Raw genomic sequence first — 12,614 nt, 5'->3', positions numbered from 1 at the left:
AAGCATAATGAAGTACAAAACCGATACTTCCAAGGATTCTCACTTCCACAACAGCAAAACAGCCGCAAACAAGGTTTGAGTTTCATTATAAAAGGATCCATGTAGAACACAAGAAGGAAAATGGAGCCATCTGTTGAATTGTAGAGAGAAAAAAGGACAAAAAAACGCAAGTGACTTCCAACAACCGCAATTGCTTCTCATGTACCACCCCACACTATTTATGTTACCAACTAACAACTCAAAGCATAACAGAAACTTGCCACAAATTCCATTTACCAAATGATGTAGGAGCTAAATGAACAATCTTGGGTTTTCATTTGGATTTTAATCTTGGGGGTTAAAGATTGAAAGTTTGGGAGGCTTATTTTCAGGTTTTTGTATGGGGATTTTAGGGGCAGTTAGAAAATATAGTTACGGTCATTATTTAAGGAGAATCTTTTTAATTAAATTCTAGGTTACCATCAAATAGAAGAATAAATAGGAGTCCTAGTTATGTGGATTTCTGGTGACAGGTGCGTATGAGACTTGGAAGAGATGGCAGTTAGGTGGAATCCTAGAGAGTAGGTATTAGAGATGGAGATCCTAAAAAGTAGGTATTGAAGAAAGTACAAGATGTGCTCCTTTGAAGGACAGGTACATAGCATAGTTCTCTCTCTTGTTTCAAAGGTTCTATTGGATCCTTTTTCTATTGTTTTTGCTGTTTGTGTGGTTGAATTCTCCTCTTGAAAGCCTTAGATGACCTAGCCAAAGATAAAGCTTCCCTCTCTTGTTTCAAAGGTTCTATTGGATTCTTTTTCTTTTGTTTTTGCTGTTTGTGTGGTTGAATTCTCCTCCTGAAAGCCTTAGATGACCTAGCCAAAGATAAAGCTCCTGGCCCAGATGGGTTCCCCATTGCCTCCTTCAAAATCTTTTGGGAAACCTTTTGCCCAGACTTCATGAGTTTCTTCACATAATTTTTCCACCAGGGAATACTCCATAAAGCCATTAATGCTACTTTTATTGCCTTGGTTCCTAAGGTTGAAGGGGTAAAGAAGAGCTAAAGGAATTTCGCCCAATCAGTTTGCTCAACTCCTCCTATAAAATCCTGACCAAGGTGCTAGCCGCTAGATTACAACAGGTCCTTTCCTCTAATATCTTGTCTTCACAGTCGACCTTCATTAAAGATAGGCAAATCCTGGACGGAGCTCTAGTTGCCCACAAGTGTATCCACTCAAGCAATTTGGTTAAAAAGCGTGGTCTCATCTTTAAGATCGACTGGGAGAAAGTGTATGACCATGTTGATTGGTCCATACTGGATGAGACAATGACAAGAATGGGATTCCGTGATCGCTGGAGAAACTGGATGAGAGGTTGTTACTCTCATCCGCATTTCTCAATACTCCTAAATGGAACCCCAAATGGATTCTTCCCTTCCTCGAGGGGATTACGCCAAGCGGATCCTCTCTCCCCTTTCCTTTTCGCAATCTCAGCAGAAGTCTTTAGCCAATCCTTATCCCGTGTATAGCTGGCAGGTCTCCTCACAGGTTTTAAAACTTCTCACCGTGGCCCTATAGTGTTGCACCTGCAATACGCAGGCGACACTTTGGTATTCCTAGATGCATCTCCTCAAGAAATTGATAACTTGAGGCTCTATCTGAAATGTTTCCAAGGGGCTTCAAGGTCAATATGGAAAATGAATAATGATGGGTGTAGTTGTCGCCAATGCCCAAATCAGAGAGCTTATCCCAAATTGGGATTGCAAAGTCGAGGACCTTCCCACAAACTATCTGGGTCTACCTTTGGGGCTGGGAATACCGATAAAGAGACATTGGTCTCACTTGATAGACAAGGTTGATAGGCGTTTGGCTGGGTGGAAAGGGAGATATCTTTCTCAAGCAGGTAGAATCACTCTGATCAAAGCAACCTTGGCCAATGCCCTATGTACCTTATGTCTCTTTTCCAAATGCCAACTTTAGTGGCAAATCGGCTTGACCAACTTATGAGGAACTTTCTTCGGTCAAGATAGGCAGATAAAACAAAATATCATTTAATCTCTTGGGATAAGGTCTCCTTACCCAAACATCAGGGGGGGCTGGGGATCAGGCCCCTAAGAAAACACAACTTGGCTCTTTTAGGGAAATGGTGGTAGTGCCTGGCCACTCAGGCGGATTCCCTCTAGGCTTAGGTTTACTATGCAGTAAATACAAGATTCCAGAATGCACTTGGGTGCCAGAGAGGAGACCTTGGAGCAGTGCATCAGGAGCATGGAAGTCGTTCACCTCCTCCCTCGCATTGTTCAAAAAATTCATCAGGCTTCATCCAAGAGAAGAAACAAGAGTGCGCTTCTGGTTAGATCTCTGGCTTGGACACGCGCCACTAAGGGACCTCTTTCCATCCCTTTACGCCATTGCAGAAAACAGAGATTCTACTATAGAGGAGGAAATGGTGTCGGAAGGAGGTCGAAGAGTGTGGAACCCCTCATTCAGAAGAAACTTCTTCGAAGAAGAAACAAACCACTTTTTCTCCCTGTCAACAACTTTGCACCTTTCTTTCATCCCTACACAAGGGAGGGACCAGCTGGTATGGTCTCTTGCCCCTACAGGGGTCTTCTCAGTGGCCTCTTTTTACAAGAAACTCATCTAACCTCCCACCTTCCCCCCTAAACCCACCTTCAGCTCTTTCTATGGTTTGGCATACTATAGCACACCCCTAAAGTGCAGACCTGCAACTGGATAGCGGGTTCTCAAAAGGCACTTACTGTTGATCACCTCCAAAAGAAAGGGATTCCCATCCCCAACAGATGCATCATGTGTTTGTGTGAGGAGAAATCCAAACCCCACCTATTCATCCATGGTAATCTAGCCCACGCCTCCAGAGTCTATTGCTACAACTGTTTGGTGTCCACTGGGTAACACCAATGACGGTCAAGGACCTAATAACATCAGATTATGAATTTCAATGGCCAAAGGCTGGAAGAACCCAATGGAAGGCTGCAGTGGCAGCAACCATTTGGGTGATCTGAACAGAAAGAAATGCCAGAATTTTCCAAGGACAAGTTAGCCAAGTCCCAACACTCTTTCATAAGGTTACATCCTTAGTAACCTTCTGGGCTTCTAACCGACACCTCTTCAAGGGTATCTCTGCGAATTCTTTCCTAAGTCAAGGGGATAATATACTATTCCACCAACTACAGAAGGCAAAAAGATCACGCAACTGGAAGCCACCCCCTGACGGAGCCATTAAACTTAACTTCGATGGGTGTTCTTTGGGGAACCCCGGCCATGCAAGAGCTAGTGATGTCTTTAGAGATCACCAACGCAATATCCTTTTTACCTACTCCGAATATCTTGGTTTCCAAGATTCCCAGTGTGTCGAATCAATGGCCCTTCTAAGGGGCCTAAAAAGTTTCAATCAACCTTGGGGGCAAAACCTAATAGTGGAGGGTGATGCGTATAACATCATAACATGGGCAACCGGGAGATCTACATCTCCATGGTATCTTGCTTCGATTTTAGATGAGATTGCATACATCTGCAGGCATATGGCCATCTTATGGATGCATACCTCGATGATGTCAAACGAGTTCGCCGCTCTCCTAGCAAAGGATGGGGCTAGGGCCTATGAAGAAGATCGGTCCATCTCCTTTTTTGCTCTGGACAACATAGGATACACTTAGAAGAATATCTCATTGTATAAGGGTAACCTTATAAGCCCTTTTTTTGTAAACTCATTGTAAACCTATTGTATTGGGGCAACCTTATAAGGCCATTTTTTGTACAGGGTCTGTTGACCTACTTTTTACCGAGAGTCCCGTCTAGAGGGTACTCTCGGATTAACCCAAAACTGTACTCCAACTATTTATAGTAATACAAAAGTTAACATTTATCAAAAAAAAAATTCTCCTCCTTTCTCTATACTCTTCTTTCCTCTAAACTTCACTACATCAAAGTGGTATCAGAGCAAGCTTGTTGATCCACCACTGCAGCCAGAGGATAAGGTAGAGGAGGAAGGCACACTCAAGCCCATATTGACATGATCCAGAGCAGTGTTCGAAAAACCGGCAGGTCGAAACCAGAACTGGCCGGATAGCTAACTATCGGTGGGGTGGCGATTCCGGTTAGGTCCGATTTTAGTATACTAGTAAAAAAACACATCATCTTGTAAAAAATCGGCTGAAAAACCGGCCGATTTGGCCTCGAACCGGCGACTTTTTGACAAAACCGGTTCGATTTGGCGTTATATCAGGCGATATAACAAAATAACGGCGCCACAAAAAATAACGGTCGTTATTTGTAGCAGTGCCCGTTATTTCGGCAGAACCCGTGATCCGCCATTTTTTGCACCTTTTTCATGCTTTTTCCTGCCTTTTTTTGTTTTTTTTGGCTCAATTATTGTACTATACCTTCAAATCTTCTATAAACCCATCAATATTGAATCAATTTTGAGATTGAAGCAGACAAGGTAAGCCCGAATCCAATTTTTTCAAATTTTTTTCTTGATTTTGCAGCTTTTTTAGGATTTTTCAGACAATATTTAACTAGTATTATTTATTGCAATAAATAAAAGAACGATTTTTGAAAAGCAAAAAAAAAATTTGGAGCTCGATTTTAGGAATTTAGGGTTTTCTTGTTTTTAATGTTATATAATATATATATTTATAAAAATATATTTTGTGATGAATATGAGAATATATATACACAATATTTGTGTGAGATTATTCATTGTATAAAATAAATGAACGAATTTTAGAACAAAAACAAAAATTTGGAGGTCAATTTTGGGGGTTTTGGGGATTTTTGGGATTTTCAGGAATTTAGGGTTTATTGATTGAAAAATAAAATTGATATTTTTTTTGTGAAGATTGTTTTTAATGTTATATAATATATATATTTATAAAAATATGCTTTTTGTGATGAATATGAGAATATATATAAACAATATTTGTGTGAGATTATTGATTGCATAAAATAAATAAATGAATTTTAGAACAAAAACAAAAACTTGGAGGTTGATTTTGGGGATTTTAGGGATTTTCGGGATTTTAGGGTTTATTGAATGAAAAATAAAATTGATATTTTTTTTTGTGAGGATTGTCTTTAAGGTTATATAATATATATATATATACATATTCAAGAGGGTACCACAAGGTGGGGCTAACACAGAACAGGGTGGGGGAGAGCATGAAGGCTGGACAAGGCTAGGAGACTTTGACCAAGGCCGTACCACAAGAAATATTCCTGACTGGCGAGGGGGCACAACTGCGGCATTACAGACTTGACCAAGCCTTACTCAGATTTTTCGCCCTGTAAATCTTGATAGTGAAACACAACAATATCATGACCCCCCTCGCCGCTCTCATTACTACTAGCATTATTAGTTGGACTTTGTAACTTCATTAATTGAATTAATGTCAAATTCTAAATTGTCTTGCATATCTTCATAGTATTCAAATATTAATTTATATAAAAAGTTGTTTCAATTTTTTTTGTAAGATAAATGTATATAATATAATAGTATACACTTAATCTAAGTTTTTCTATTTTTTTTCAATTTTTTTTTTAATTTTTTTGGATGTTTTCTACCTTTTTTTAAAAAAAAGAAAGAAAAAACTACTCGACCAGTTAAAACGGTTAACGCCTCAGTTAGTCCGGTTCCGGTTCAAACCGCTCCCAGCCCCAAAACTGGTTAACCGTTTTGGTTCGATTTTGCGAACATTGATCCAGAGCCATGGAGATATGTAGATCAGATGGCACCAGAAATTCAAGTCCTGCATTGACTACGACCTAATCAACCCATTTGCAAACGGGATGCTGAGTTGGGAGATGATTCACAATCCAACAAGGGGTTTTGACATTCCCCTTGACAAACACTTTGATCTCATGGGTGATCTGATCTTTGAAGAAGAACCAGTCAAAGGTGCAAAACAAGAAGGATCAGAACTTCAATTGAAATCACCACTGCATGATTTCATGGGTAAAGCAACCTATGATAAGGAACAAGATTTCGTGGATGTTCAATCTTCGATGAAGAAACAGATGGACTCCAAGAAAAATCAAGAGGTGAAATTGCTGGTTCAGCCATCAAATCCCATGGTCATCTCAAAGATGCTCCCTAGGTCTGTTCTTGGGCCAAACCAAGGCAATTCCAACAAGATTGTGTGACTGAAAAGGCAATTTCAGCACGTTTATGCAGCTGACCCAAGGCAAATCCAGCTGAGTCGAGCATATATGTCATGATCACTCCATCGAATGACACTTACCTCAAGGTGTTCTCAAACATTTACATGCTTATCAGTTGATTGCAAAGCACCAATTTAATGTAAAATGTTTGGATTGAGGAAGACAGTGAGTTTAGAACAAGATTCACCTTATTTCACTTCAAAACTCGAGGATAAGTATCTTATTCCACTCTAAAACTCAAATATGAGTATGCAATTTCACTTTAAAATTGGAAGACGAGTATTCTCTGACCATGAGTCTAATACAAGAATAACTAAATGGACAATTAATATTGGAGGGTAACGATTGCATTTTTTTAGCTTTAAGACTTATTACAAGATTTTTAGTTTTGTAGATTTTTTACAGGCAGTAAGGAAAATATTTAGGTTCATTATTTAAATTCTTAAAGAGTAGTCTCATAAAACTTTTTTTTTTTTTTTGAGAAAGTTAATATTGCATTATTGGGGAGAATGATTACATGGATGTGATAGCCCGAAGTCACCCACACAAGGTGACACGGCAAAAATGCGTTTAGTCTATCATGTACTTAAGTAAAGTAGTCCCATAAAACTTAAGTAAAGTTCAGGCTTCTATTCAAATAGGAGAACAACGAAGGTTCCAGTTTTGTCGGATTTCGGGTGAGAAGTGAATAAAAGAACAAGGAGAGAGATGAAAATCAGATGGAACCCTAGAAAGAAGCTTTGGATAGAGAATAAATGGACTAGATAGAGGAGAAAATTTCCTAGATTTTGTAGATCTAGAGCTGACGTTTACTTAATAATAGGAAAAAGAGGTATTTTAAGTTAACTTCAAGTCAAATAGGAGTAGAAAAGAGGGGACTATTAAAGAGGGGGCTATTATTTTCTCTTATTTTTAATAAATTCTTTTATGTATAAAGTGGACCTCCCATTGGGGGGTGGAGATTTATTTTTTATGAACAAAATTGAGATTCTTCTTTGAAGAAAGAAAATACAAGACGTCCACCCTTCAAGGACTTGTCCATAGAAAAGTTCTCGCTCTTGTTTTAAAGCCTCCGTTGGATTGCTTTGGGATGTTTGTATGGTTGAATCCTTCTTCTTTGCCACACTTCTTTGCTATAAATTTATATACATCACTAAGGCTCCCTAAAATTTATCACAATCAGAATCAACTGCACATAATGATATCAACTGCACATAATGATGCATACCATCATTTCCTAAAAATCAACAAGCTAAGCACCAACTTCCTAAGTATTGACTACTAGGGCCCATAAAACCTCAATCTTGAGTGAGGTAGCAGAAATAACACAGGACCAGCCCATTAAAGACAAGTGAAATAAATGAACAAGTATAATCCTAAGGTACTTTGACGCAGGCCACATGGAATTTGTGAATTCGATAAATGAGAAACCTAAAGAGCTAAAGATGTCTTTACATACAACAGCTTAGTAAAAGTGTTACATTAGAGAAAAGCCAGTTAAATGAAGACAACCAAAATAGTTCTCAAAAAAAAATAAAGACAAACAAAATATTTAAATGAAGAATAATAAAAGTACAGTTTTATCTGAGATGAAGGTAAAAGAAAATCTCATCCAAAAATACTACCTACGACCTAATAATTCGTTATCAATCCATAATCCAGAAATGCAGTATCCATTCAAATTGTGTACTAAGAAACAGACACTACAGCCAATAGAAACTTCATGCAAAGGTAAGACGAACCTGCTGCTCAAATACTGAAGAACAAGGTTCGTAACCCGATCAGGTAAATATCCACCCCTTCGAATAACATCCAACAAGTTCAAATGGCATTCCAGTATTTTACCAGCATAATGTTTCTGAAACATTTGAGCAAAAGCCTTGTTCTCTGCTTTTAAAAGCTTAAAATCACCAAACCTATGAAAAATGTGATAAGAGAGTCATTAATTTAGCAGAACAATTTAAGAACAATGCAACAAACAACATTGTCCACCACTTACCGTGTGTACAAACGATTCATTATGTGAACAGTCCATTTCTTTACTTTCCACCATCCCCATGACTTCCTCTGCTCAGGATCAGTTGGCTGACCCTCTATTGGAACTGGCCTTTCCAATATATTCAAGAAGAGTGCCATCCATGCATTAAAGACATTGGGATCAAACAATTGCTTAGGAATCTCAAGCTGCAAGAGTCCCACCAAAGAGATTTCAATCATGAGTTGAATCCGATGCAGCTTTTGTTTTCTTTTCTTATGGTAAACTGATAAAGCTTTATGATGGTCAAAATCAGTAAGAAACACAGGGATAGAAAGCATACATATATTGATGACCAGAATATTTTGCATATAAGTTTCAGCAAGTCTGCAACTTCCAGTGGAGGGTTAACGTATTGAACAAGTCTGGAAAATATAATAAGCAAAGGAGGAAATGTCTCTTCAACAATTAGATAAACAGGAGTTCGCTCCTCGTCAGACTTGAACCTTCAAAAAGGAAATGTGAAGATAAGAAACTCAGATAAGTAATCAAGACCAGGAAACCCCATCAGAGTACAGGACAATAATCAGGACCAATTATTTCAACTTAAAACATTAACAATCAAGGCATAAATCATAAATATTCCCCCATATTTAACTTAAAATCAAACAAAACATCAATTTGACAGCAAAAAACAGTAGAATGCAATGCAAATAGACTATGCCATTAGACATTACATCACGATGCAAGGTATTAAAAGTCTCTTTTTTTCCCTTGATGGGTAAAGTCTGTTTTATTTTCTGTTGTGATCATTTGTTTGGAAGAGGAACCCTAAATCTAGTCCCACTAAAATATACTTACTCATATTTTCGTGAAAGAATTCTCAACACAAATAAAGCTCCATAAACTTGTTGATCCTGTAACTGTAAGTTGTGCTTCACCCAGGGGAGGAGGTTAGGCCATTGCTCAGGATAATCAGCATGAATTATTGTCTTAAGGCACTCTCCTAATTGAACCCTGTAGATAGACATCAAACAGTAACCATCCAATGCATAGAATATAATCATCAAAATCAAACCAAAACTGGAAGAGACAGAAAACAGAAGGGAAAAAAAACACCATACAGAATAATATGCAGTTTTGGAGAAATCAAGTTGTCATCAACCATAATAAAAATGCAAATCAAACCAAAACTGGAAGAGACAGAAAACAAAAGGAAAAAAACCACCATACCGAATAATATGCAGTTTTGGAGATATCAATATTTCATCAACCATAATAACATCTCATCAATAGTAACGAGATACCAGATCTTCAGGATGATAACAAGAAGTGAAATACAGAAAGAAATACAAGAAATAAACATGTTGGAAGCTAATGACAAAATCTACAATGAAGAATTAACAGATAAACCAGTGATTTGAATGTACACACAACCAAAAGAAACCTGAGTTCCAACAGAGAACAAAAAAAATTGAAATTCTAGATCACTCAACATGTAACTTGCAGTAACTGCCATTATTGATATATGAAGAAAAACATGCCCATGAGAAGGTTTGGGAAGAAAAACCACATCTGATACTCTTAACTAGAGAATAGAAGTTCTCCAACAATCAAATAGGCTAGGAAAAATAGAGCATTGACCATTAACAGTACCCCAGCCAATGAAAATGCAGCCCCATAAAGACATCACCAAAAACGTCTTGAGCACTCTTCTACCATTAGATATGTAACAAACATATGAAATTATACCTCAGCAAAGGAGGAACTTGAGCAATAAACGGAAGCAAATTCTCTCTGACCATACTCTTATCCGTTTGGGAAATTTTCTGCTGATCACCTGCAACAAACTCCTTCTCTTTAAGGTATCCAATTTAAAATAAATTTTCATTCATAGAAATAAAAGTATCAGAAAGATTATGAACATACCAGGCTCGTTAGGCGCCCAGTTTTTTCCCACAAAATTTTTAAAATGAATACTAGCAACTTGACGCACAGATATGTCACGACTACCATCAACAATAATCTGTAATAACCTCACCAAATGTTGAGGAGTGTACTGAAACTGCAAGAATACCAACACATCAGGTACTTTGACCATTTGACTTTGAAAAGACAAATGTCATGCGAGAGAAGTTTGCACTTTTCCCAAATCCTAACTAGTTAGACTAAAAATGGTATACAAGAAAGTCCAACATCAATGAACACAAATTGTTTACTACACTGAGATTCAAAGGGCAAGAGTTATTCTACCAATCAAGTGATGATTTATAGATTAAATGAAGCCCCCCACCCCAAAAAAAAAAAAAAAGGTTTGAGTGTTGGGAATGATTAACCATAACCAACGGTCAGCATAACATGATGAGATTGCACTATTTGTAACAAATATGTCTGTGTGTGTAGATATAAATATATGTGGCCAAACTGATCAATCTGTGAAGCTGCATATACATGCATATATGCATGTCCAGGTGTATGCGAACATGGGCATATTCAGCCTTAGCAGTTAAGCACGAGAGATAAGCTCTGTTCAACTGAAGCATGTACTGCAGGGTGTAGGATTAGGATATGATGCACCATTGTTTCAAAACAGGTGTTGCATCCATGTCAAATTTTTTAAAACATATGTAAAATCACAAAAAACTGTAGCCATGTCCTCAGCTGTTTTGAATCAGAAGGATTGGGAATTAGTTAAGCAACCACTGAAATGCATACAGAACAACTAAGCCAGGTAAAAAAATTCAAGAACAGGCATCAATGCCTACAAATCAAAAATATACGACCTAAGGAAACCATTCAAACAAAGGTATCACATTCTAATCCTCGAGTTGAGCATGACAAAACCAGATTCACTTTGATCACTTCTTTGATCCAGTGCATACAATCAAATATTCAATCAACAAGAACCTAATTATTTTCATGGAAATGGCATTGAAATTCAGTAAAAATAAATTCGTATAATAAGATATTAATTATTCAGAAACAATTCTTTCAAACACATGCTTTGATTTTTTAAAAATAACATAAGAAGCACTGACATAAGAAGAAAATATTCCAAAACCGAGTTTTGTCATTAGCATGTTTGTTCAATTATCAAAAAACAAATTACTTTAAGTGAAACAACCCAAACTTTCGTGAAATTGAACAAGTAAAAAACCCATCATCCCTCCGAGTTTGGACAAAACAACAAAAACCTTCAAAACATTAAAGCATCCCTTCATTTCAAAATTATTTTTAACCGTTACTTTCAAAAAAACATAAAACCGATTTCCTATACAAAAAACATTAGAATTATAGGATAATTGCTTTAGATCCAATATAAGCAATAGAGTTCAGTCCACCTAAACCAATCCAAACGCTCGAAACACATGAAGTGACATTATTGGTTAAGAAAAACAACATGAGAATAAATCAAAACCCTTAATCTGATTCAAATGGTCACAATACAAATGTATAACAAAAGAAACAAATTTCAGCCTATGCGATGCCTTCTATCCAAAATCTATGGTAAATTATACTCTCAATATATATAAAAGTTAACATTTCTCAGGAAAAAATGAAATAAACAAAATAATCAAATACAATCAAAAGTAAAACGTGGCCAGCATGACCCATGAACTTAACTTCTTACTTAACATCAAACAATAACCATATTTCCCGAGCCCTAAACCCATTCCCCGATTGCCCTGATAAGGAAACTCAATCAAACTTCCAAAGAGAGTCAGAACCAAAACCCAACCTGATTGAGACTCTCTTCTGCTTGAATTCTTTCATGAGGATTAGGGCTCAGCGCTCCTTGAAGGATAACAACCAGACTCTGAAGATCCATGGCTAAAATCCTTAAGAAGAAGGAAAGAACCCTACGGACAACGATCACAACGCAAAAACACCCTTGCGAATTAATGTCACTGACAATTGAAGTGAAATAATAGAATCGATAGATTGAAATGAATCAATAGAAGAATCTAAGGTTTTGAGCAGAAGATGAATGGAAACACAAAGAGGGGAAAGCTTTCATCGAGTTTAAGGCAGAAACACAAAGAGAGGAAAAGCTTTCATCGAGTTTAACGCAGGAGAGTAGAGAGCGAAGCCTAGGGTTTTTAGGGCACAGGGGGAAAGACTATTTAAACCTAGGTTTGGGCTTAAGTGACCAAATGTTGACTCGAACCAAGACCAAGATGCAGGGTCGCACGAGTGAGGATCCATAATCCATGCCGTATCACGAGGATGTAGGAAAATGTACAGCGATTAGGTCATCACCATCGTTGGAATGATGGACTGCTGTGGAGAGAGCAGGATCAACGTTCTTTTGTCCCAATGGATGGTGATGACCTTTGAGGAGTACGAAATTTTGTCTGTTTGTTAAATTTGGAGATTTGGTGACCTAATCTTTTTAAATTATGTTTGGTAAGTGCGAGAGATTGGATTCAAGCATTGTTTAATGCATGCATTTCCAATATTACTTGCATGTTTACCTCCAG

The 12,614-nt window shown here is 37.5% G+C and overlaps 1 protein-coding gene across 1 annotated transcript in view; it reads right to left on the bottom strand.

The window, feature by feature from the left end:
- SAD2 (ARM repeat superfamily protein) overlaps positions 1 to 12,344 on the bottom strand; it is a 43,931-nt gene extending 31,587 nt beyond the window's left edge. Inside the window, exons 1-7 of the mRNA XM_006850216.4 lie at positions 11,873 to 12,344; positions 10,063 to 10,198; positions 9,886 to 9,973; positions 8,995 to 9,150; positions 8,477 to 8,639; positions 8,158 to 8,342; positions 7,901 to 8,074 (exon numbers count right to left, since the gene is read on the bottom strand). Coding sequence (XP_006850279.1) covers positions 7,901 to 8,074; positions 8,158 to 8,342; positions 8,477 to 8,639; positions 8,995 to 9,150; positions 9,886 to 9,973; positions 10,063 to 10,198; positions 11,873 to 11,962 — 992 coding nt within the window. The 5' untranslated portion in view covers positions 11,963 to 12,344. The remainder of the gene's footprint in view (positions 1 to 7,900; positions 8,075 to 8,157; positions 8,343 to 8,476; positions 8,640 to 8,994; positions 9,151 to 9,885; positions 9,974 to 10,062; positions 10,199 to 11,872) is intronic.
- Positions 12,345 to 12,614: the final 270 nt, after the last annotated feature.

Source organism: Amborella trichopoda, chromosome 6, assembly GCF_054954075.1.
Source record: "Amborella trichopoda isolate Santa Cruz 75 chromosome 6, AtrichopodaSantaCruz75HAP2 v2.0, whole genome shotgun sequence".
Classification (NCBI taxonomy): Eukaryota; Viridiplantae; Streptophyta; class Magnoliopsida; order Amborellales; family Amborellaceae; genus Amborella; species Amborella trichopoda.
The sequence above is the reverse complement of the archived record's forward strand: the minus strand, read 5'-3'. Positions and strand labels throughout refer to the sequence as shown.